General features: G+C 37.3%; 1 protein-coding gene across 1 annotated transcript; it reads right to left on the reverse strand.

Annotated features, from left to right (window-relative positions):
• Positions 1 to 299: 299 nt before the first annotated feature.
• On the reverse strand, positions 300 to 27,339 carry LOC140327930 (glycoprotein-N-acetylgalactosamine 3-beta-galactosyltransferase 1-like). The gene is made up of 4 exons (XM_072407181.1): positions 27,242 to 27,339; positions 10,720 to 10,894; positions 4,246 to 4,904; positions 300 to 1,797 (listed from the first exon to the last, which is right to left on the reverse strand). The coding sequence occupies exons 2-4, from the start codon at positions 10,883 to 10,885 to the stop codon at positions 1,579 to 1,581; spliced, it is 1,044 nt and encodes a 347-aa protein (XP_072263282.1). The 5' UTR covers positions 10,886 to 10,894; positions 27,242 to 27,339; the 3' UTR covers positions 300 to 1,578.

Genomic DNA, 27,339 nt, shown 5'->3' on the forward strand with positions numbered 1-27,339 from the left:
GTATAAAGTAAGTATGCCTTTTATGAATAATTTACATTGGTTTATAACTTTTTTAATTGTCTGACATTTTCAGAATAAGCTGTGGTTTTCCTTTAACATACTTCACTCGTGTTGACTTGCTTCTCTATTTATTTGTAGTATTGGTAAAGGTTTGTTCTCATTGTACTGTGCCTTGTGCTGCCTAATCTTAGCCCTGTTGTATCCACTTCCAAACAGGTTGTCAATTAGCTGTCCAGCTGAGTTGCATACTCATTCTAACACATCTGATGGTGATGGAAGGAGGTCCAGGTTGCCAAGCACAAGGTCAAACCACATTTAATAGACAAGCTCACAAGCAAGGTCAAGCACTCTTAGAAATGAACAGAACTTTCAGGGATAAATATACTTTGTCCAAAACATATTACAGAAACAGAATAAAATAGAGACCACACAGACACCACTAAATTTAAAGTTACAAATAAATAAATAAACACCAACCACATGTAAACCCACACTTCCATATAAAGCCAAAATATTTTTAAAAAACAACACAAGAAATATTGCATTCAAAAGATACTTACAAAAACAATCCCATCAGGGGTAGAAAACTGGACTAGAAAATATTCATACAGAACAAACATTTAAAAGTGTTAATTATTATTGCATTACGCAATATTGCAATGAAAAAATATGGCTACAAACACAATAAAATAGCATTAACATTAAATTATTCAATGCAAGGTGGACATTGGGTAATGTGCTAAATTGTAAGCAAAGTATACATATTTTTATCCTTTTTAATTTTACTTTTAAAATATAGCAACATAGATTAGTATAACACACCAATCTCTCGCTTGCCTGAATAGTCAGGGATATATCACTAGGTGCATTTTTGGGTCAGGCATCGTGTCAAATTGATTAACTCTGTTCAAACCTGAAAATATTTGGTCATTTAAAATATGCTTGTTTCTAAGCTAATATATCATTTTTTAAACATTTGCACACATCATACATTATTATTTAGGGGTAACTGGAAGATGTATGCCATTTGAAAGAATGAACATTACCAAAGAATGAATTTTAATGCACGCTCACCAGGGTCAAGCTGCCAGATATTCCCATCCTAGAAGCACTATATCATTTGAGTTTATAAATATTGGCGGCTGAAAAATTCATTGATAAATAACGCTGAGTCAGATGTGGGATCGCAAATATGCGTACGTGCGCTTACAATTTTGCTTGATAAATTACCCACATTGCATTAGGTGTCAAAAAAATTATAAAAAGCTGATGCCTATACAGCCTATTGGAATCTGGACATATCTGGGATATCTTTAAAATGTCAATAATTTAAATTAAATATTAAAGGTGCACAGAGGCTGTAGATTTTCAATGTACAGTGCTGCATAATAGGTTGGGGCTTTATAAATACTGTTTAGTAATAATAGTTTAGGTTAGCTCTGGGAAATCGCAGCTCATATAGTCAATGATCACCCCCTAAATGCAATGCTGTTGTGTGTCCTTTTACAGTACTGTGTAGCAGAAGATCAACTTTCATCAATTGTGAGTATGGGCATAATAAAAGTTAGTTTCTTTTGTTCATTTCTGTGTTGTTGAACATGTTGAAGAAATATTTCCTGCTTCAGTCACATTTGAACTATAATACTGCAGTCTGCCTGCATTTTCTGGTAATGATGGCTGGTAACGGTATTGGTATCCATATGCCCTAAGGTGGTAGGTGAAATATTCCAAGGTGTACATGAGTTCTGCATCCACATAATGATAAGATATAGCTAGGTCTGAGCAGCACTGGGGACCCTAGGAAATACAATGTTCAGAAGTTAGTTAAAAATGAAACATCCAATAGTAACAGGATAACAAAATCAGCAATAAATTATAGCAAAGTACCAAAACCTTTTCTTGATTGGACTTGCAGAAACAAAAATGTGATTGGTTGCTATAATAACATGTCACATGTGACTTCCTATTACTCTGAGACCAAAAGAATGTGAAGAAGAGGTATTCATTAGTTATGACCAATGCAAATTGAGTATGTATGTTTTTACATAACTGTAGGGAATAAATAGGACTTAAATAAATAGTGCTAGATTCAAAAGAAATCAGAGTACAGTGTAAGGCTATGTACAGACGTCCGATGATTCTCGCAGATACAAATGGTAAGGCTCGTCTCGGGCAAGAATCTGACGTGTACAAAGGTCACACAAAGTTAGGAGGGATCCACAAATGACTGACGATGAATGACCACAATACAAGGGAAGGGAGGAGAGCACAGCAGGGTGCCACTCTCTTGTTCTCCCCTTCTCCTCTCCACAGTACAGAACGGCTGTGTGTGTACAGCACATGTTCATTCATCAGTTACTGTTTTGTAATTGAATAGTAATTGAAGGTGCAAGCAAGGTAAAGTTTTCAGGTAAACTAAGTATATTTTATTGCAGAAGGGACATCCCCTGTAGGAATACCATAATACACTATACTTTCACTTTAACAGTTTCAATTAGAATATTTGTAATATTCTAATCCTTTTACCATGCATTAAAAATACATGAATAAAAGTTACAAAAAAAATTGGTGAGGGTTAGATTTGTTTAGTTGTTCATGCAATTGTCCTATTGTCAGAACTGGGCTCATTTATCATTTGCACCCCCAGGAGCACTGTATAGGTGCCAAAGAAACCCTTGAAGCAATATGCTTTATTGTAGGTCTGCCACAATGCTTCTCACTTCTCTGATACCAAGGCAGTTTTTAAAGCTTTTTGTTTCTCTAATCTATTTATGATACTCATATCGTGTGGAGTTATGCTGCATATCAGAAACACTTTGTACCTGCTGTGCCATGATGGTAAGCAACAGTNATGATTCTCGCAGATACAAATGGTAAGGCTCGTCTCGGGCAAGAATCTGACGTGTACAAAGGTCACACAAAGTTAGGAGGGATCCACAAATGACTGACGATGAATGACCACAATACAAGGGAAGGGAGGAGAGCACAGCAGGGTGCCACTCTCTTGTTCTCCCCTTCTCCTCTCCACAGTACAGAATGGCTGTGTGTGTACAGCACATGTTCATTCATCAGTTACTGTTTTGTAATTGAATAGTAATTGAAGGTGCAAGCAAGGTAAAGTTTTCAGGTAAACTAAGTATATTTTATTGCAGAAGGGACATCCCCTGTAGGAATACCATAATACACTATACTTTCACTTTAACAGTTTCAATTAGAATATTTGTAATATTCTAATCCTTTTACCATGCATTAAAAATACATGAATAAAAGTTACAAAAAAAATTGGTGAGGGTTAGATTTGTTTAGTTGTTCATGCAATTGTCCTATTGTCAGAACTGGGCTCATTTATCATTTGCACCCCCAGGAGCACTGTATAGGTGCCAAAGAAACCCTTGAAGCAATATGCTTTATTGTAGGTCTGCCACAATGCTTCTCACTTCTCTGATACCAAGGCAGTTTTTAAAGCTTTTTGTTTCTCTAATCTATTTATGATACTCATATCGTGTGGAGTTATGCTGCATATCAGAAACACTTTGTACCTGCTGTGCCATGATGGTAAGCAACAGTATCTACTTAGACACGGTGTCATCATTATATAGGGCTTTGGTTACTAGCTAAAACAGCCTGCCATTGATATCAAAGCCACAACAGCTGTAAGGAAAGTTCTACTGTGTGTTGCAAGCAACAAAAGGAAACATTGTAACCATATGTATTTTCAGACCATCTTTTGACTGATAGCTGTGAATAAGATAGCTTTGGCAAGTGGATAGAGCTGTTATCAAAAGACTCAAAAACATTTTGCATCCCTAAAACGGTGCCTACTGATAATGCTGCTCAGATTACTTCTGATGAGTTTAAACAATTCAGTGTGATGTGGGCTTTTCTGGGCTTTTTAACACCGTACCTCTTCACCAGGACACCCTCAAAGCAATGGTAAAGCAAAACTAGTAGAGACAGGCAAGAGTTTATGTAGTGTGACATAGGAAATCACAAAGGAGCATACTCAGGTTAAAAAGGGTTATTGTAACTCAACACATCTGGAAAAAAAGTTAGGGTAGTAGAATGTCATACAATGTGACTTCCCATCCAATAGCAATCAATTACAGTCAGCACCGAAAGATGACCCTGAGAACTACTTACTGAACACTTAAATCTATGACAAGTAGTGAGAGAGGCCTTCCTCCTCTGTAGTCTCCCCTTTGAAATGACAAGTAAGTTAATATTTGAGAGCAGTGTTGAACCTACCTCTATGATAGGGTAAAAACAGTACAGAGAGTAGGAATGATCTTTAGGAAAATGACCTAACAAATGATAGTCAGGTGTAAATGGATGAAAGCTCTCTCTTTTTTCGCTGTCCCTGGTATCTCCGGCTTTAACACCCATATTCTCCATACATTGACCCAGTTCCAGGTCCTCCACTGATGACTTGTGAGTGCAGACTCCGGTGCGAAACCCCTCTATAAAGCGACGTAAAGACTCCTTGCTGAGTACATAACCAGCTCCACCGCTCATGTAGCCCTGCTTGACAAAAGGTTTGAAACGTTTGCCAAAATAAATTGGCTGATCAGGTGTATAATTTGAAAGCATCCACCGTAAATTTTCTACCACAACATAGGTGTCATCATCTGCCTTCAAGAACCAGTCAGCTTCATCAAAGTGATGTTGGTATATATAATGGAAGGCACGGATGGTTTTCCAGTAGAGCTGGTCTCTCCCTTCTTTAGTGTCCAAACCAATAGCAGGGAAGCTTTTATTGGCTTTGGAGCTGATGAATAAAATCTTATTACAATGACGAGTCCAAGAGTTCTTCACATGGATGGTTTTTGTCCCCAAATGATCTGGTGCTGTCATGATCCAACACAACACTCTGACTTTATGTGACAGTTCTTCACTCACGCTGCTATCTACAATATGCAAATACAAGAGATTGTTATCTATATATTTAAAATTGTATGTATGTATGTATGTATGTATGTGTGTATGTTCCACCATCACTCGAAAACGCATAGAGACATTTCAACCAAACTTGCCATACATATGATTGAGACTCATGTGAGTGCACCAGTCATCTTTGTACAGCACTGTGCTATATGTCAGAGCTGTATTTGGTGCTCACTAGGAAACGCATGGAGACATTTCAACCGAACGTACTAGACATATGACTCAGACTCATGTGAGTGCACCGCTGATCTTTGTGCATCGCTGTGCTATATGTCAGAGCTATATTTGGTGATCACTAGGAAACGCATTGAGACATTTCAACCAAACTTGCTATGTTCCACCCTCACACGAAAACGCATCGAGACATTTAAACCAAACTTGTTAGACGTATGACTTAGACTAATGTACGTGCACCGCTAATCTTTGTACAGCGCTGTGCTATACGTCAGTGCTATATTTGGATGTATATTTGTATGTATGTGTTAAATATATATAGATGTGTGTATGTGATCACTAGGAAACCCATGGAAACATTTCAATCAAACTTGCTATGTTCCACCATCACTCAAAAACGCATCAAGACATTTAAAGCAAACTTGCTAGACATATGACTCATTTGAGTGCACCACTGATCTTTGTACAGGGCTGTGGTATATGTAGGTATATTTGCATGTATGTATGTATGTATATATGTGTGTATTGCTCAGTGGCAGTGTGCCTTTTGCTTACATACTTTTTTTTTTGACACTTTTACAGATTTCTGGCCTCGAATAATACCCTGGAGAAAATCTAGAGGACAGGAATAGAAGACTTGCCACACTGCGTGAGAGAGCTACTACATCTAGAGCTTCAGAGACAGTACAACAGCGTGGGACCGGACTACAGGATAACAAAGATAGAGCTACTACATCTAGAGCTTCCGAGACAGTACAACAGCGTAACACTCGAGTACAGGAACTGAGAGAAAGAGCTACTACATTTAGAGCTTCTGAGGCAGTACAACAGCGTGACACCCCAGTACAGGAAATGAGAGAAAGCGCTACTACATCTAGAGACAGTACAACAGCATGAGGCCCGACTACAGGATAAGAGAGATAGAGCTACTACATCGCTCTCCCCCTTCCCTTTCATTAGGATCGGTTGTCGTCCATCGTCCGTGGATCCGGCAGGACGGTCGTTCGGACGATGGACGACACCGACTGTACACACGGCAGATTTTCGCCCGATATTTGGCCGATGCCTATTATACAGATATACAGGATAAGAGAGATAGAGCTACTACATCTAGAGCTTCAGATACAGTACAACAGCGTGAGACCCGAGTACATGAAATGAGAGAAAGAGCCAGATGATCATGGACTGCACAACATTTTAGCTTAGCATTGGAAGGATTCCACTTTGATTCACATAAAGAACACTCGCAGCATGCAAGTGTTACCATCGGAAAAATGGACCTGGATTGTAGTTACTGTCAAGCCAAGAAGTTTAAATTTGAGTCCCCTGGTATTTGCTGAAAAAAAGGGAAAGTCAAACTATGCCAACTGGAAACACCACTACAAGAACTTTGGAGTCAAAGCATTTTCTTAATACCATCAGAAAATACAAGTCATGTTTCCAAATGACATCATTCAACGCCGCATCAGTTGTTCAACAGCCTGGATTTCCACCCACATTCACGGTGCTAGGGAAAATTTACCATAAAGCCGGATCGTTACTTCCACTGCCAGATCAACCACCAGAATTTCTACAACTATACACCTTTTTTCCATTCTAAGGTTTTGTGTATGAAGACATTATAATCATCTGGTTCTTGTCAGGTATTAAAATTTGGTAAATACAACTCCAAATTACCATCAACACGTCATATGTGCAAATGCATAAACAGTGTGTGGACTTACTGAGTCAGCCATGAATTCCTTTGTATACCAAAGTATTCTAGAGTCAAATGTGAGCTTGGTTGTAATTGGGTCATGCAACAGGACAATGATCCCAACACACCAGCAAATTTACAAAGTGGCTGAAAAAACAAAGAATCAAGGTGTTGCAATGACACATAATTCAAACCTTAAACTGATAGAAAATACTGTGGCAGAACTTTAAGGAATGTGTGCATAAATGAATACTCGCACACATCAATGGATTAAAGCAATGTTGTGGGCCAAAGTTCCTCCACAAAAATATGAAAGACTGGTAAAGAAATACAGAAAATGATCACTTCAATTTTTGTCCTGCAAAGGGTGGTTGTACAAGCTATTGAATCAAATAGTGTGCTTCACAAATAACTTTTTCAATATAGCTTCATTTTTGTTAACCAAATAATGACACAGTGAAATCTGTGTGTTTTATACCGGATGTTAAGTTTATATCATTTTGGACCCTGTTATTTTGTATTATGTCCCCATATGTAATACTTTATTCTTGTAAATTAGAAGATCCAAGCCTCCACTCCACTATAACAGTAAAAATAAATTACTGTCAATTGGAAGAGCTCCCACAGGTTAAAACAAAACAAATTTCCCCCCCACAAAAAGGTTATGGTCCTTTATTTATATATTTTACTATGTAAAGGAGAACTCAGCTTTACATAAAATAGTGACTAATGTTTACTTATAATCATCTTTAGCTTTTTTATATTGAGAACTCTAATCTAAATTGTATGACAATTCCTAAAAAAAAAGAAATGTTCTCTGTTGAAATGTTTTTCTTTCTCATTTTCAATAAATCCTGTTAACTGTTCTGTGCAAACCTTTTTTCTAATTCATTAGCTTTTTTTACAAAATCTCCTTATATTGGAACGGTTTCTTCTCATTCCTATAAACTAGCTTTAAGGTATAATAAATAGCCATGATGATGGATATGAACTTGAAAGTGGGATATACCAAATGTGATTAGTCTTCTAGTTAAAATCCATAGCAGATTATTTTTTTTCCCACCCTCTCCCTTGTCTAGCCTTGTCTTCTTTGTTGTTTGGGGAAGTTGTACTAATCAACTACCAGGGTTGCACTGATTATATTGGGTAGCACTAGCCCCCATAGGAATGGCTAAATTTTTAGGGTTTACTGCTTAGGTGGGGCAAATAACACCCTCACAAGTTCAGTCCTAAAGTCTAGAGATTTAATAAATACCACAACAGGAGGGCGGGAAATGGTGGAAGATGCCTTATAAAGTAGCAAGACTAAAAATCGGGAGGGTTAAATATCACTAGGCCCCATTGTCTAAACATAAACTACACTGAGCTTGATCTGTCTTGCAGGGAGTCCTCTTTAACTTCCAGGCCATCCTTCTAGTCCCACTCACTTCTCCAAAGAGGAGTACACTCTTTACAGTCCCAGACTGTGAACACCCCTATGGGATCCGGTCCCAAACCACCCGTTTGCAGGCTTCTTCCCTTCAAACAAGTGACCATTATCAGCACATATGTTCATAATAATCTCATCCCAGAATGGGAAGGCTATAGGGCCTAAACCTTCCCAAGTCCTTTAGCCCAGCGGGCCTCACAGGTTCTGCTCATCACTATTACATAAATGGACCCCTCAATAGATAGATATTTTTTGACGGACAACAAACTGCCTCCTTTGGCAGCAAGTCTCTCCCTTAGGCTATGATGATAAAAAAAAAACTATGACTGGTTATTGGTCTCTTCTATCACTGAATACAGGAAAATCCTCCAAAGAACAGAAAGAGACAATCAGCTAGCTAGAGACATCTATAATTTAAAAAAACCATTAGCCTCTGCCTGACAGATCAGTACAATTCTCACCAATGGGTTGCTACAAAAGTTTCTGTAGAATAGTAGTTGTAGTTATGCATCACCATGTCAAGACCTTTCAACATTTGTTTTTAAAAAAATGCTACATTTTAGGTGCCATTTTATGAAAAGTCTGCATGTTACCTCAATAAACACCATTTACTTGCTACAAAAATGTTTCTTTGTTTTTTTTCTAATTTTGAATAGAGTAGGGACCTACCTAACCTCTATTTCTCCTACGTATGTAGCACAAATGAGAGGTAATCTATTCAAATTAATGAGGATTTTCCATCTTTGTTATCACTGATAAATTAATTACCCCCACGTCCCTTTCTGGTAATGGTTTTTTGGATTTCCCCTTTCTTTGTGTCACCATATGAATGGTAACCTATACAAAACGTGGGGTAAATCTTCTGAGTAAGACAAAGACAGCAATAAAAACTTGACAAAGGATCTAACCCTTTCCCAGTCTGGGAATATCAAAAACTGGTAAAATACCTTTTTTCTTTTTTACAGGGATGAGCTGCTCAATGTAGGACTATAGTTTTGAATTTGATTGTATTATAATGGGATGGCCAAAGGACACAAGATAAAAGCTGATAAAAAAATTACTGTAACATGTTTGTTTAAATAACAGCTGGGGTTTTTTAAATAAATGACCTCTAAAGATGTCAGTTAACAATTTTCTCTATCATTTATTGAAAACACAAAGCTGGATTCATTAGACATGCTTATTCGCACTTTCTGAATTTATGGTCCCCTAACCACTAACAAAAATGTCAACTGTTTTTTTCAATTTACAACCAATACTTCAAATACCATCCTTTTGTGTAACACTACATACTACTACTACAACTACTTTAAGTGTCAAATCTTTGTGCATCCTTACAAGCACTCATAGGATTTGATTTAAATAAAACCTTTTCTAAGAGACTTATTTGGGCTGCCATTACTAACCTCCATCTAAACAGTTAGTTTGTAAAATGTTAGTTTGCTTTGGGGCATCAGTTGGCAATCCTTGTAGAAAAAAACAAATAGATATGTAATATGCTACAGCAAATGATAAAAATAGAGGATGGAGTGGGTGGAGGGCCACATGACCATGTGTAGGGGTGAAGCAGAGAAGGATAGGGTAATTAGGAGGAGAGAGACAGGGTAGGGTTACCAGAGGGAATCGAGTTGGGTTGGCAGAATGGATAGGTAGAGTAAGAAAGGCGTTAAAAGAGGCTGTATCAAGAAAACTGCAGCCTTTTTGAAAAAAAAAAGGAAAGTTGATCACCCACCAGCCTCAAAAAGGAAAGTAGGGAAGGTGGATAGCTTTCAAGGGGAGGTTTGCAGTTGAGGTCCTTGGGGGGCATCTTTGGGCCTAAAAAATGGAAAGGGGAGAGTCATCTTAGGTGTGACATCTCCCTATGTAAAGGGTACAGGCTGTTGGAGTTGGTAGTGATTGGTAAATAGGGCTGCAAAGAAAGGCTTTGTTTATGAGCCAGTGAGGAAAATGCTGGCTGGGAACAATTATAGTTGGTGCAGACCCCAAGATTGTTATGGTTATGGTCATAAGAAAATTGTTCAAAAAGGGTTATGAATGGTCAGAAAAATATTCAGGTAAAATGTTATTGTAAATGTGTGCTAGATGTTTACGAATGTGTTATGTAAATTGTATGTACATGTTATATAAAAGGCAAAATAGTGGGTTGTTATTGTATATTGGTATTGTATATTGTTCTTTTAAATGGTTATAATTTCTAAGAATATGAAAATCACAGTATTTAAATATCGGTTATCACACAATGTCATTAGGTGAAATTAATCGGCCCGAGAGGCCATTTTCCCAGAGAGTTGTGTGTTTTTGTATTAAGCGGTAAGGAAAAAAGAGGGGGAAATGGTTTAAAAGAAGAGTGCATGGGGAGGGGACCAAGGGACAAGGAGCGAGCATCCAGGCTCACTAGGTCATGTGGTTTTGTATCATTCATGAAGGATTACAAAACTCCTTTTTACAGTAAACAGAAGAATGAGAGCTGTATAGCTACCTCGATTGGGAGTGACAATAGTCATCGGTTTCCTGGATAGTGATGGATACAATAGTGGAACCTTACTCAAGTGTACTGTGTCCCTAGTCCAATAGGATGTTATGAGGAAGCCCACAATAAAGCCAAAACTGTAAAACAGCCATGATATTGGAATCCTAAAGGCCATTGCTTGTTTCTGTAAAGATAAAAAAAATTGAATATATTAAAGCTATAGATAGAATGACAGATTGTCACACATAAGAGGACATAGTCCAATTGCGATGCATCCTATAGCAGACTGTGAAAAATAGCACCTTGCTTATCTCTGTGCTGTGCTTATATATAACAGTAGGGAAGTCCAAAACTTTCTAACTTACTATCAATAGATTGATATTTTGCAGTTGTTGGCATTAAATACTTGCCCCAATGCCCCAAAGTCAAAACATTGTTAGAAATGGTATTTTATGTCCATGTGTATTTGATAATCAAGGCTGTTTTCAGCCAAATATTCTGTTCTTTTTCCAACATAAACTTTGTTACAAGATAGCCACATAGATTAATTCTCATATTATACCACCTTGCATGTATGTGGGCTGTTGTCATATGGCTAGACATTGTATGGTAGTCAGATTGGTAAGAGCACATGCAAAATCAGCGCTGTGGTAATGTAATAGTTACTGCACACTTTACTGTAACATGCATTAACACTTGCAATGCATTTGAACACACAAAAGCAACGCATGTGTATTGTAGTGTGCCATGATATGCCACACCCATACACATTGCCAGGTTAGAAAGTGTTGCATTAGAAAATACAGGCCATGTGCTTTTTAACATGCAAAGTGTGTTGGCAGCCCATTAATTTTCAATGGCTATGGTAATAAAAAAAATGTGAATGTGTGCTATACATATACATATGCATATGCATTAACATTCCTCTCCTGCTCCCCATGGTCAGTGTCTGTATCTGCCTGTCATTTGCAACCACTATTTAATGTACAGCACTGCATAATATGTTGGTGCTATATAAATACTGTTTATTTATATTAATAATAATAATAATAATAATAAAAACAACACATCACAACTAAATAAATATTATTCATTTATATTTACATTCATTTATATGCTTTGCTGTACATAAATGTTTTTATGGTTTGTTTTGTTTTTTTCTTCATGATCTACATGAAAGAAATTTGACTACCTGGGGAAAAAGAATATACTATCACCAAACTAAATGTATATGAACATTCTCAATTTGTATAGGTGAAATCCCATTTCCTAAATATTTCCATTTCCTGCCTGTAGATCGGCATTCAGTCTATCAATGGGAATATCTCACAACAGGACATCACAGAAATAATATAAAGGTATTCTGCCAACCATACTTTTAAAGACAACATGCAAATATTTTATATTTGGAAAAGACATTCTGGGGTCCATATGCACATTAAAGTGCTTCTCCACCTTTGGCCACAGACACTGGAGAAATTACCTTTTAGAATTCCCGAGAGAGATGCTGAATTCTCAGTTCATGATAGCTTACTTTCTATGAACAGCAAAAACTTAGTAGCCTTCCAGCAGGTGCATTAGTGTATTAGAAATGAACTTCAACACTTGCAAATGCTGCTCCTGGCTGGAGGTTGACAATGTTATTATGAAGATATGATTAACAAAGAAACAATCGGTCACCTTGCTTGTAAATATTTGGCCCAATCCAATCCAGACAGTATCAGCTTTGCCCCATTAACTGTTTAGTTCCTGGTCTGAACCACGTGACTCCCTGAGAGCTGCCCCTTATTTCAGAGAACCATCATATTCTGCAGACTCATCTACTGGTAGTAGTGTGAACACCACCTGAGCTTCCTTAGCTCCAGTACTCCCTCTGGTGGTGGGGTCTGTCACCTGCCAATCACACTTTTTCCCCTTGTCACATGACCTCCTTTATATATGGAACTGACTGGCAACAGGAGTTCTTCTAGGCTCTGTTTCCAGGTCCCAGTTTTCTTTTCCTGTTCCTGACACTTTGGTACTGACCCTGACTTTTTCCTGACTAATCTTGCCACCTGTCCAGACCTTGGCTCATCCAACTTCACTTCTGCTCTCCACTCTTGTGCTGTGCTTTGGTCCTACCCAGTCAGCAGTCACCAGCCCTTGCATATACAGGGGCTGAAACATGGGCACTGCACTACAGGGGGCTAGACTCTGTGCCCTGTACACGACCCTGCCAAGTGGGCCGGGGACCCCGAGGGCCCACCACCCACCTGTGTTTACCGTGAACTTAACTTTTATAAATTAGTTGCAGTCCATACACATGACATTGACACCAAAATTGGTAGGGAATTTCAGGGGGGTTGCTGAAACATGGCACAGGTGAAAAAAGAATATAGTATAATCAAGAAAAACAATTTTAAAGCCACTTTCCAATTTTCCAATTACATGCAATGTACAAGATAAATGCAACATATTATTGTCACCATAATTGCTGGGGGTGGTCTTTGATTTCAGGAAAAATTTTTTCACTTTAGACACCCCCTCCCCACAGTTCCCTGGCATGCTAAGCTGTTTTGGTTATAATACTGTGTTTTTGTTTTTTTTTTCCAAAATCAGCTTTATTGAATAACATAGAAGGTAATAACAATCAAGGCATCTGTGAAACCCAGCATGTATAACTGTTTACAATTAATTTGAGAGTTGCCAGGCAGCTTTAAAAAGTGCTACATTTCTTTTAAGTGCTACCCGTGTCCCGCAGGGAATGTTGGTGATAATATAATGGCCCTGATTTAATAAAGCTCTCCAAGGCTGGGGAGGATTTACTTTCATCAGTGACACTGGGTGATCCAGCAAATCTGGAATGGATCTGGTCCAGTATTTATAACATTTGCTAACAAATGACCAAAAAATCTATTCCAGTTTTTCTGGATCATCCACTTTCACTGATGAAAGTGTACGGGGTCCAGCCTTGAAGAGCTTTATTAAATATAGCCCAATGTGTAGGGGTCTTGTTAGAAGAAAATGTAGGTCATTATATTTCTGTAGATCTTTGTGACATTTTTTCAAAAATTACATTTCATAATTTTGCTTATTTTTTCTAATTGGTCAGTGCTTAAGTGTGGTCAGCAAAAGCTTCAATATTTACAAACCCATATTGCTTCTCTTCTCTAGACACCTCTGGATGTGCGACTAATTTCAAATGATCTATAGGGTAAAATGACTAGAGGGTGTGGAAAGCAGTAAGGGAAAATAACACATTTCTTTGATACTGTTTGGTAATTCATCAATCATTAATTTGGCCAGTGTATAGTATTTTTGGTTCCATTTAGCTGTACCTGAACAACTCTGATATAAATGTAACCATAGTATTCAGTTTTCAAAGTGGGCTATCCCATAATGCTATAATGCACTAATGAGCATCTGGAATAGAGCGGGGTATGTTTGGGTCTGGCAGGTGTCCTATTGAACACCTGCATCACATGGTGTATGCCCCAACAGACCCTATAAAAGGCAGAGGCAAGGAGTCTTACCAGGAGTGGATGGGTATCTTTCTAAAACTGGGAGTTTAGGAATTACAGCAGGCTGACTTTTATTGATCTCAACTAGTCAGGTCACTGCTGCATTGCAAAGGATTCTGAGAAAAAATCAATGGCTACCCGCTTACAGGACTAATTGAATGCAATGACAGGCAATTCACCCAGGTGGATAGATCCTGTTATTGTTCAGTGAACAGCAGCCGGAGCGAGATGTAAAGCAGCCAGCACTGGAATGAATAGTCATGACATCGTACTTAATCATCACTAAATCCTGCAAAGGTTAGTTCAAAAAGAAATAATTATTTTTTGGTTATTATATATATACCTTTGTTTTTATTTATAATCATTTAATTGTTTATAGGAATGGGTAAGCTACTATGTAGATTCACCCAGGGTGAGGGGGGCAGATGTCTGGTCACCTGTAAACCCCCACAACAATGGGGTTACATTGTGAAAATGAAGCTCTCAGTGAAGGGTCTGAATTTTGCAGAAAGAGAAGGAGACTACATGCTTTTTGCCCTCTTTCTTCTTCATCAAGCAAGATTCCAGAGGACCTTTTTTATATAGAAGAGTTAAGGCACGCATGTCAAGTCTGCCCCAGACCTTTTTGGAGATTTTTTTCCATTCGGCCCTTCCCCACCATTTTTCTCCCTAAGCCAACTTGAGTGACAGTCAATCAAAATACCAACATCATACATTCCAGATTCCAATGTCAGAACTCCCACAGCGCACAAGATCTGGCACTAAATCATTAGGGAGCAGCATCAATATATAATCAATACATTATCAGGAAGAGAAACCCAGCAGAGGAAGATTGATGACGTCATGGATAAAGATGGTGGCACAGGAGGGAAAGCAGCAGAACACCAAACATGACAGTAAAAATGTAATATTCACTGGGGGGCAAGTATGATTACTAAATATGTTGTGGTAAACTATAATGCATGTGCGTTACATTGCCTTGGTGTTTTGTGGTGAATAGCATCTCAACATGCTAACATGCATAGTGAAAAAGTGTATTCGGGCCCCGTCACACCTCTGCAGGTATTTTGCACTTTAATGTTTGTTAGTATGTCCCACTTTACAAACTAGGCAGGTGATTATTGCAGAAAGGTACAGGCAATGTCCCTTCTGCAATAACCTTTCTTACCTGCCTTATCGATCTTCCCTTCCATTTGCCTGGATGATTGAACTCCAGGCAACCTGCGCATGAGTTATATTATCCCAGCAAGGCCAATCAAGCTGGCCAAAGATCATTTCTAGGAAGAAAATGAAAAGCAAGATGGTGCCCTGTGATGGAGTGAGTTGCACAGATTTAGTTCCACTTTAGGGCTGCTCATTCATAATTGATGGGTTGCCATCAAGTTCAAATGCCAAATCCATAATCCAAAACCATAGCACACAGATAATTCTCATTTGTGCATTCAGGTGATGGAACATGTAGAATGGGATACATCTTTGTGGTGTATTTTAAAGTAAATGGTACCGTTTTGTGATTGTGTGAGACCTACAAATTTTTCAACCACGCTGTACAGAAAAATCACGTCTGGGAACACGATTCTTCACGCCAGTAGCGCTAACCCACATCTATTAGTTAAGAGCATACCTTTCAGCCAGTATTTCAGACTAAAAAGGATCTGCTCTAATCAACAGGAATTTACCAGACAAGTAAAAGAATTACAGACACGCCTCAAAGAGAGAGGATACAACAATAAGATCATACTAAAAAGTACTAAATTTGGACAGACAGAACCTTTTATCACAACCAAAAAAATCTCCAAAACAAGATGTCACAAGAATAATAAAAAGCTTTAACCAACATCATGAAGTAGTGAGACAAATATGCTCTATACATTTGGACATTTTGAAAACAGACCCATTGGTCAAACAATTCATAGGCAAGGAGCCATACTTTGTGTATAGAAGAGCTCCATCCTTAAAAGATCACCTCACAACATGCCAAGGCACGTTCGGTTGTGGACACTGCCATCAATGCCCTTGGATAAAAGAGGCACAATTTATTGTCCTACCTAATGGACAACCATGTACCCCCAAACAATTTGTTAACTGCAACACTACTGGGGTTATTTACCTACTAACATGCCAATGTGGATGCTTTTACATAGGCAAGTCTAAGCGGGTGTTTAAGAAACGTATATACGTGTTCACTCCATTACACATGAAAAAATTATCACTTCAGTAGGTTATCACGTAGCCACCCAACATTACTTCAATCAGAATATGATAAGTTTCTATACATATTTATATATATTTTTTTTTTCATTAGCATGAAGCAATATATGAGGTAACCCTTTCACTTTTGAAATATTAAAAAGGCATAACAAACTAAAAGAGAATTAATTTCTTGCATCTATATTTCTAGAATAGGAGTCTGGGACGGGGAAAACAACTATTTCCAAGTCTGTTTGCTAACATATATGATTTTGAAGTAAGTGTAACCCTTTTAAATGACAATATGTAATAAGTAGGTACTAGTAAATGGTCTAAGTTGTAAAACATAAATATACATTCTTGTAAAACATAACATACATATCTTTAGTCAACTCTTTGACACGGACACCTTTTGGACACAATAAGTGAGTAATCCCACAATATACCATGAAAAATATTTTGATGGTATTATTACATATAGATATGAGTATGAACAACTACTATGTACTATCTGACACTTTTTATTTTACTTTGAACTGATTTGTTTTGATATATAAATATTTTATATATATTTTCACATATGTTTTGTAACACAAGAACATTATACAGGTTGACAATCGAAAATCTGGCCATTGATAAGCCGGTTCTTTCAGTTTTCCGACATGAATTTGGGATCGTATTTTCAATACAGGGACTGCAGTACAATGTTTGGCCACTAATGTTTTGATGGCGCTGTTCTGTAGAAACAGCTGTTAGGTCTTGCTTGCTAAACTAAATACACGTTAAGACGTCCCTGCTGCCTGCTCCCTGCTCCCTTGAACTGTGCCAGATCTCCATGGTAAGTATATAAAAAAAAAATCCGGAATTTTCGAAAATCCAGAGCACATCAGCTCTGGAGGTTGCCGGATTTTTGATTGTCAACCTGTATGTCATTTTTTAGTATTGGTCTCCAAAAATCCCCTGAGGAAGCCAGTATGGTGAATTGCATCGGGTAATAAGAGACAAAAGGAAAATAATATTTTTTTAAAAAAATTGCTTCTCACTGTATCCTTTAATGCACATTGAAAATATTTAGCCCTAAAAACCCTCTCTCTTTTGTGTATCCTTTATACATGAAAAAATTTTTAAAAAGTTTAGTACATATTTTTTGCATTGAACTAAAATCCACACTGAGGTTACTGCAAGGCACTGATGAGAAGCCAACCTTCAAGAATAAAAACTCATAATAAGTTCTTGAATATTACAATATTAATCTACAATTACTGTAAATAATTACTCAAAGGTGATTTATTGCCTTTGGGGTGGATGCTAAATTGTAAATATGTTTTTTTTTTTAGCCATACCCTAATTTTCTATCTGGGTATGGTAGTTTTGAACAGAGGGGCAATGGCTGCCACTTATCATTCTACACCATTTTACTTGACAAGGCAACCCTTTTGTCAAGTTACCCGAGATTAAAGAAATCAGGATTTTAGCTGTGTGCTTTACTTAAGTATGTCTGCTGATCTACTCTCATATCGTATTATTCTATGTAGAGTTCTGATGCCTTTCATTACCTCCATAGATAAGCATTTTATTGTTAAACCTACACACTCTTGATAATAAATGCACCTGTGTTGTTTTATGCATGAGATTCTGCTGTCTGGGAGTAAAACACGCCCTGCTAATTTTTCCTGTTACGGCTTGGTAAATTCACAACACAGAATTCATTTTGAAAAGCACCAGTACCTCTAAATATGCAATAATTGGAAGTTATATTAGTAATATGAATTACAGAAAATGTGTTATATATTTCTGTTCAATAACTTTTATTAGAGAGAGCCAAAGTTCACAATATTTAGGCAATGAATTACAACAAATACAAAGGGCAGAATAATTAATATCTTAGTCATAGATACACAGATAAAAAAAGGGACACAAAGTCTATATGAGCATAAAAGCCAGACTAAATGAGTTAACAAACACATATTAGGCTGTATTGCTATCTTCTTATGTGAACATGCCCATAAAAATTAGGTATGAAATAAAAGGGAAAGGTATATAGCTTGAAAAATTTCCATGAGAGTACCTGTAAATTTACTAGTGCAAAAAATGTTGGTCAATGTCCAGGGAGCTTTGATATTACACTCAAAGAGACTATACCTTAAAATTGAGTGGGAAGTATTAATGTAGTAAAGCAATCATCTTTCCAAAACCACAGATACAAAAACAATGGGAAGAGAAACAAACTTAGCAAGGCGATACAGGGCTCATGTACCATCTATATAGCACCTTAAATGCATTCAATTGTGCCAAGCTATTAGAAGAACATTCCTCAAAATCTAGGGAATCCTCTAGGTCGACTTCCCACAAAGGTGGAAAGGGAATTTGCATATCATCAATGTTTTGAAGCCCACCAAGGAAAAGCTAAGGGATTCCTAAACACTGGAATAAAAAAGTGGCCATTGTGGTATACTAATTAAAGGTAAATGCTTAGAAGCTAGCCCAGCTCAGAACTGTCCCATAAGCCAAGAGAATGAGACAAGGCTGGAGCTTCAATAATGCGTGTTTTGACATTGGGATCCATATGAGGTTTTATATCGGTCCTGAGGGGCATTCCTGAACTGGTAAAATTAGCCCAAAATTGGGAGCTCACTGTCTGGATGAGGGGTGGCTAGTTAGGTTGCTAAAATGTGCTACATATTTATTTACACATAAATACCATATAGAGAACCTAAACAGACATCTCCTTGCAGGACAAAGTGACATCGCCTTTGTAAAGGTCCCCTTTTATTATTAATAATATTATTAAAATTATTATTTTTATTAATAATATTAAACAGGATTTATATAGTGCCAACATATTAAGCAGCGCTGTACAGTAAACAGGGGTTGCAAATGAAAGACAAATAAAGACAATGACACAGGAGGAGGACCCTGCCCCAAAGAGCTTACAATCTAGGAGGTGGGGCAATTAACGCACAATAGGAAGAGAGATATCTAGTGATGGGAAGTAGTGATGTGAAGTAGTTTCACAACACAGAAGAAGATGGGTAGGCAAGTTTGAAAAATTGGGCTTTGAGTGCTCTTTTAAATGAGCAGAAAGTAGGAGCAAGCCGAAAAGGATGAGAAAGACCATTCCAGAGAGTCGGGGCCCTTCTCAGCTAAATTATATTTCCCTTCTTTTCCCTCACAGTACCTGCCTTAGATTGGTGTCAGACTGGCGTTAATGTATTGACACTCTGTTAAACCAGGGCTCTGTCATATAATTGTTCATGTGTTTCCCTATACCTAGAATCACTAGTTATATAGTACTAGGTAAATCTGTCCTGGATCAAAGTAACTTGGCAGTGGGAAAACTTTCAAGTGGACAACAATTTACATTATTGTCAAAGACAGGGAGACTATACCATACATTGGTTACAGTGTGACTAGAGATACTGCTTTATATTGGCTAGTGGGCCTGAGTTATGTAACTCAAACCCATGATAATGGTAAATTGGAACTAGGTATTATAGCCCTCTGAGACAGAGGTAGGAGTGGAACAGAAGTACTAACAATATATAACTAGTGGGGAGTAAGCCCTTTGAAAAAGAAATGCCACGTTGCTGACCTCCTTGTTTATATGTTAGTTGCTTTGCTATCTGTAATTGTAACCAGGGGTTTAGTGGGGCAGGCACGGGTGGGAATGCCGTGCCCTCACTTTTTTAAAAGAAGTCTTTGGTGGTCCGTGGCTCTAGCCGGTCAACCCCCCGCGGGGTCAGGAGAAGGACTCTGCTTGGGGGCGCACTGGCCAGAGCCACAGGTCATGTCCCCCATGGGTAACAGCATCCAGGTAGTGGGCAGATGGTGTCTCTGAACTCAACCCGCCCACTCTCCCATCACAGGCTCATTGGGCGAGCGGGGATTGGGCGGGTTCTGGTATCATGACGTCACTCTGGGGGAGGTGTCTTCCTCTTTGAGTGACACAGGCAGGGGTGTAGTGGGGCGGGCATGTACCGTGCCCCCTCTTCTTTTTTGCAACTACACCCATGATTGTAACTCACTAATCAAAGACTAGCATGCAGAAGGCTAAGTCACAGCCAGATTCCATGATCTGTTCTCTTACGCTTAAAAACTGTTAACATGGTTTTTCATAAAAGCTCAGAATTAGCAAAATTCCTAAGTAGACCTAAAGTCACATCTAAGTACCCTCTATCCTTGGGTCATGTGGCCTTTATAATAGTCATGTGGTTTTTGCCCATTGTGTTTACTGGAACCAGTTTTACTGGCACTTTTGGAAGAGACCACATGATCAATTACCAAGACACTAATTTAGTGGTGAACTGATTTTCTCAAATCTATAAATCTGACCACTATTTACACGTAAAGTTGAGCAGGGTGGCTGTTTTACTGATGTAGCTAAGCAAATGTAGAGTCTCTTTGTCTGTGTTACTGCTTTGCATTATTAAATACTTAAATGCAAAGTGGAAGGAAATCTGTTTTACAGTTCTCACCATACATTTAAAAATAAAATAAGCATAACATTTTCTTCATAACTTATTTTCAGTTCATATTTATCTAGTATGTTTAGGAGATTTTTTAACACTTAATATTATCTGGCATATAAAAATATTGGTAGTATTTGGTATTGAAATGGGTTTACTATATTGCACTATGTGATTGTCATTGGATTTACTTTTTGGGAGATAACTAATGCTTTATTGGTTTTTTAATTAGTATGTATTCTTTTAACTAATTATAATAAAAAAATTTGCTGAAATTAAAATTTCCAAATAGGACTATCCTTAGCTGTTTGGAATCAACAAAATTCTGAAAAGTGTATTATAGATGTATAGTAGATTATTGGGAGTACAAATGTTATATGATCAAGTAGAAAACATTTGGTGTGTATACGTGGGTGGCTCTAAGGGTACTTTGGTAATTGAAAAAGTTGTAAGGAATTAATAAAAAAGTAAAGAAAGGGAACATATGGAGCACGGGAAGAAAAAGTGTAGGGCAGTGTGAGGAGTATTTTCTTTCCTGGATCACACATTCAAACCCATTTAGGGTATAATTCTCCTGGGGTGGGCATGGCAGCCTTGGAGTACTTCTTTGGGCTGCAAGGAATTAATGGGAGCAATAATGTTCTAATTAGTAAAACTATTAAATCTAAATGTGTCCGCAATGTTGCCCCGAGAAGTAAATTTTTTTTTGCAGCCAGCACTTCAGTCTCTTTTTTTTATCTAGCAAATTGCATTGTTTTTATAGAATATTTTAATACCATGTTCCAATGCTTTAAACACACATGTTTTAGCAGCTAATATAATATTGTTGTATTGTCTTTACAAAGCTAAGTATATTTATAGGGTTATATAATATATATATATATTTCTAATCCATTTACTCTTTTTTCAAGGTGTGCCAGACTTGGTTTCTTAAACTATCATGCGTCTAGTGTGTTTACTTAGTTTTTTATATGTGTTTACAAGTATATATGATTCTTACCTAACTAAATCAATCATTTGTCGGTGAGGATGTCAGCCATGTTTAATATGCAATGGTTTATGTAGACCTGGAGGTTATCTTGTTTTTCTACCCAGTGAGTTTCTTTCATCATCTGTGAACTTTGATACCAGCCTGCATTATTACCTGTGCACACTATACAGTTCATTTTGAAATCCTGCAGTTAATGACAAACTTTTATTATATGGTAAGGGTTATGACATTTGAATCCATTGTTTTCACAATTTGAAAGCATTTGAAGCCCAATGATTTTACATAATCTGGAATATGTACAAAACATGTGGTGCACTTTAAAATAGAGGTTTGCTTACTAAAAGAGTATTATTATCCAGCCATGTGTACTTAGTTATTTGTGCACATGATTAGTATAGCATAATTGAGTTTATTATGTGAAGATTCTCAGCATTTTTAGTAAATTCAGCCTCATAGTTTTTAGTCATGGAGATTAGTGTGACTGTCCCTAAAACTGTGTACTGGCATTCTGTGTTACTATCCTATCTGTGTCTATCTATCTGTGTCCTATCTGAAACAAAGTTTGTCATATCCAAACCAAGCAGTTGGTCGTTAAACTGGAACTAAAGCCACAGGACTCACCTATCTGCATCACCATCTTCCTTTCTTTTTCTTCTTCTTTCTTCCTCTTGGCATGCAAGAGTTTAATTATTTCAAGACGCATAAGTGAAGCAGAATTACTGGGTTTCCCTGCCAACCAAACCTGAGGCGTTCAATGCACAGCTTAGCTTTTTTAGGGTTTACTGTCCACTTCTGCAGTAACCACCTGCCTGAATTTTAATTTTGTAAAGTGATGCCCCTCAACATTTACAATGGGCTCGCTGCCACTTGTGTCTAAAAAAATATATTGTCAATGTAAATAGTGATCAGCTAAATGATCACCAAAAATTGGAAGTGGAACACAAGGTTTTCAGCCATTATTTTAAATTCTGTAAATATTATATAATAAACCTCAATACTTGTCTCATTACTTTAATATCTGTAAGAGACTGTGGGAAAACTGCAAGAAATTCACTCTGTATGGAATATGATATCAGTTATACAAATAAGTCTCTAGATACAAGGGGGATACAAAAGACAGTAGAACCCATCACTGAAATCCACAACACAGAATAGCACAGTTTACCACAGATCTCCTTATTGCTTTCCTATACATATCATCAGTTCACCCTAAAAAGTACTGGATAACCAGAAGATGATTTTTTAGCAGGTACAAAGAGGTACAAACACAAAAAGATATTTAACACATTCTCCTTCATACTGTATATGAAATGTTGAGTGGAATAAATTGAGAAACATTGTGTTCCCTTCTCCAAAAAAAAGGATAATAAAGACCACAATCAAAAACATGATTTGGGGACAGAGAACCGCAGTCAGTTCCCCACCAACAAAATTACACCACACAGATTTTGCTTAAATGGCCCGTAGGTCTTTTATTACATTAATAAATTAACCAATTAAATAAAAATAATTAACAAAATAATAAAACATTAATAACAAACCAATGACATAATCAATAACCTAACCAAAAGTAAATACCATTTAAATAACATTTTCCTACACATTAACATCTGGTTACCGGTCCTCAAAGTTCCCCCTTTCTATTACTCCTTTTTGGGATCTGTGCCACCAAGATATGTAATACTACCAGCCGCATCATGCCAAGCTCAGGAACGATATCACTATCAAGCGCAGTCCCACCACATAACCTTAACACATACCTTTTTTGGAGATTCCACACCAAAGGCGGAACCTCGCTCCCCCATTTAACACTAGCCAAACCACCATCGTTTGAGGACCTCACAGTAGCCCATAACCCAATAGGGCAAGAGGGTGGGAAAATTTTTACCGCACTTACCTAAAACTTCCCTCACTCTGGTGTCTCTTAACTAAAATGATCCCCCTTCTCAAATCCCTGTCCTTTTACCCCTATTATTCTCCGCCCACCTCTACGTCACCTTCACTTCCCTCTTCTTCTTGTTAACTTCCTGGGTTTTACCCCTTTATTAACTAATTATTATTAACTAATTAGCTATTAACCCTCTCACTGCCTGCTTTCTGTCTCCCTCACTCATGCAGGTCTTCCACTACCTTCCTAAAGTCATTACGTTCCAGGCCTGTCTAAATGCTGGACTATTCTAAAGCCAGCTTCCGTGGGTTCTGATTTGAATTTCATCAAATATTAATGGAAAAAACTAGAATATTCAGCTTGGAGAAGGCATCCGTCAAACCTGGAACAGTTGGTACAGTTTGTTCCGGAAACGTGGGTAATACTACCTGTTGACAGGTGCAGAAGTCTCATTAAGAGATAAAGGAATTCACTTGTTTTCAGGTATAAGCTCTAAAGCTTTTTGTCCATGACATTTTTGTTTGTGTTATTGTTTTAAGCAGTCACGCAGAGACTATTACTAGTAAATATGGAACAATGATGAGTGCTAATCCTTTTTTTATGCAGGTATACCAAATTTTGATATGTGTGTGTAAAAATGAATAAAGTATAAAGTGCTAGCGTCTATAGGTGTTGTCTGTTTAATCCTAGCATGTAACGCAGTGTTTCTCAACTGGGGTTCCATGGAACCCTGGGGTTCATCCTGGGGTTGCTAGGAGTTCCTTGAATAATAAGCAATTTGTTCCTGTCGGGTCAGTTACCACTGGCACCAATGATCTTTTTGGCTATCTGGATGGAATTCTTCCCACTGGCAACCAATGTAAGAGGCATTTTTTCCTATTGACCACCACACTAATGTACTGTGAGTTGTGGATATAGTAAATATAGCTGGGGTTCCCTGAAGACCTGAAAGGTATTTTTATGGGTCCTCCATGTTAAAAGGGTCAAGAAACACAAATGTAATATATAAATATTTGTGGTTAAAATGATTAAACCATTGTAAACATTTTTACATTGTTTTACCTTTTTAAACAATATCTCTCAAAAAGCACAAATAATACAATCGTAATACATCTAAAGGATACCCAAAGTCTTTTTTTTTTGGAAATGTTAACTCTGTTTAGATAAACTAAAAAAATAATCAAACACATTTCAGAAACTGTAAAACTGTTCTGGTAAACAGGAGTTTAGTATGTTGGTACTCAGGGGCAGCATGATGGCTCAGTGATTAGCACTCCTGCCTTTGCAGCGCTTTCAGTGTTCCAGTGTTCTCTCACAATACATGATTAATTAGCTAGGTCAATTAGCTTCCCCAAAAATTGGCTTTAGACTGTGTTAATGAGATATGACTATGGTAGGGACATTAGGTTACGGGCCCCTTTGGGGAACAGTTAGTGACATGAATATGGACTTTGTAAAGCGCTACATTATATGGGGTTTGTCCCAAACGATTTAAAATATTGGGGTAATATAAAGATAAATGTTCATAAAGTGAACCGATGGCATGATTGTTATGGAAGCATGAATTTTAGTTCCTTTTGAGGATTTTCTGTAATGTCTCATGTGTTTCTGTGTAAAATTTAAGTTATTCCTTAGGCAGCACAGTGGCTCAGTGGTTAGCACTCTGAGCTTTGCAGCACTAGGTCCCAGGTTTGAATCTCTGCCAGGGCACTATTTGCATAGAGTTTGTATGTTCTCCCTGTATTTGTGTGGGTTTCCTACCACAATTAAAAAACATGCAATTGGATTAATTGGTTTCACACTAAACAATTGATGTTAAACTGTATTATTGACATATGACTATGGTGGGACAATAGATCGTTAGTCCCTTTGAGGGACAGTTAGTGACATGACTATGGACTTTGTACAGCGCTGTGTATTATGTTGGCGCTATATAAATATTGTGTAATAAAATTAATAATACTCATGTCTGTCAAAGGTAGAGTTATAAATTATTTGTAATAGCACTCATTCAGCTCAATACATTGTGCGTTTGTTTCTTATCCTGGATGACTATGAAGCAACGTCACAATGTATGTAACAAATCATGTTTTTTTTTAGTTTTAGTACAGCATATAATTTAAAATTCTCCGCCCTGCTTTTTTTAGCTACTATCAGAATGAGGACAATGAAGTCATGTTTGATAAACTGATCAGGTCCTCAGTCCTTGAGTCTGTCAATAAAGCAAACTGGGCCTCCGCAATATTTGTTTGTTATCACCTAAACAGATCTATTTAGGGTTGGCAAAGTAATTTTTAAAATCTATAGACAAGAGGCCAAAAAATTCTGGTCACCTTTTTTTTTTTTTATGGACATGGGGCAGGTTCAACAGGGAGCTCTTCAATATGCAACTGTGGTGAGGCAGAAAATATTCTCCTTGCTCACATAATATAAACATCACACATAATAAAGTCCACCCATGTCCTTTAATGCCCCAATGCGGTGCAGTCCAAACCCCTCCAGCCCTCTCACCACTAATAGATACGGTTTACTAATTTGAAAAACCTTAGTAGGAGGTCGGTACATATAACACACTGAAGTCAAATGACAACATTTCTTGGAGTTTAACAGTACATCCAAATAGGATATAAGAAGCACACATGAAATAACCCCTTTACTTTTGAGGTCCTCTTATATAGACATCCTGTTGAATTCCAGGGGAGTTTCTGAGCCTATACATTGCAGCCAGCTATGCTTCTTAGTGCATGGCCACATAAAACGTAGTAATCCAAAGCAAAAATTGAGATTTATTTTTTTTTAAAGTACTCGTACCTCTCCTGGTTCTGTCATGGATACTGGCATGCCTCCCCAGCCCTCTTCCACGTTTAGGTTTAGTGTACATAGGAAAGTTTATTTTATTACAGAAGAGACATCCTGTTCTTTCTGCATTTAGGAATCTGCCTGCCTGTAATTTTTAATTTTTAAAGTATAGTTGCAATTTAAAGCTTTTTAATCTCTACTAAGAATATGTAAAGGATTTAACATCCGTGGTCTGGTGCACAATCTCATAGTTATTCAAATATTGGAAGCATTTAAGTCTTGTGATTTTGTCTCTATTTGAAAACGTTTTATTTCAGCTGTTATAAACATACTCGTATACCTTATAATTAGCTCTAGGCAAAAGCTATATTTATTTTAAGAAAGGACAACCCACAGTCTCTGAGTTAACATACACATTACCTCACTAATTAATTTTATATATATAAGTGCTCTAAAATGTGAATGTAAAAAGCCATACACAACATTTACTGTATGGTGTTGAAAGTTGATTTCAAGAACAATTTTTAAATATCAATTTAATTACCTTTTTTATAATTTACTTTCCTTACATTATTAATTTCCATTTATATTACAATGAACAACACCCGCTGTGCACATACTTATAAACTTACACTTACATTATAAAGATATAGAAGTAATAGAAAGAAACAAGTGGTAGACAGAGCATTGTACTTACATACAAATCACTGCCAGGTGCGTGCAGAATTCTCTTTCTAACTTTAGTGACGATAAAACTCTTTATTCCCTGAGCTACTTTAGTCTTAAATGATTGGA

This window comes from Pyxicephalus adspersus, chromosome 1, assembly GCF_032062135.1.
Source record: "Pyxicephalus adspersus chromosome 1, UCB_Pads_2.0, whole genome shotgun sequence".
In the NCBI taxonomy this organism is placed as follows: domain Eukaryota; kingdom Metazoa; phylum Chordata; class Amphibia; order Anura; family Pyxicephalidae; genus Pyxicephalus; species Pyxicephalus adspersus.

Coding starts and splice junctions, on each gene's coding strand:
- LOC140327930 (XM_072407181.1), bottom strand. CDS start 10,885: ATGGCCTTTAGGATTCCAATATCATGGCTGTTTTACAGTTTTGGCTTT. Junction 4,905..10,719: donor TATTGTCACTCCCAATCGAG/GTAGCTATACAG, acceptor TGCATATTGTAG/ATAGCAGCGTGAGTGAAGAA. Junction 1,798..4,245: donor GTTTTTACCCTATCATAGAG/GTAGGTTCAACA, acceptor TGTATTTCCTAG/GGTCCCCAGTGCTGCTCAGA.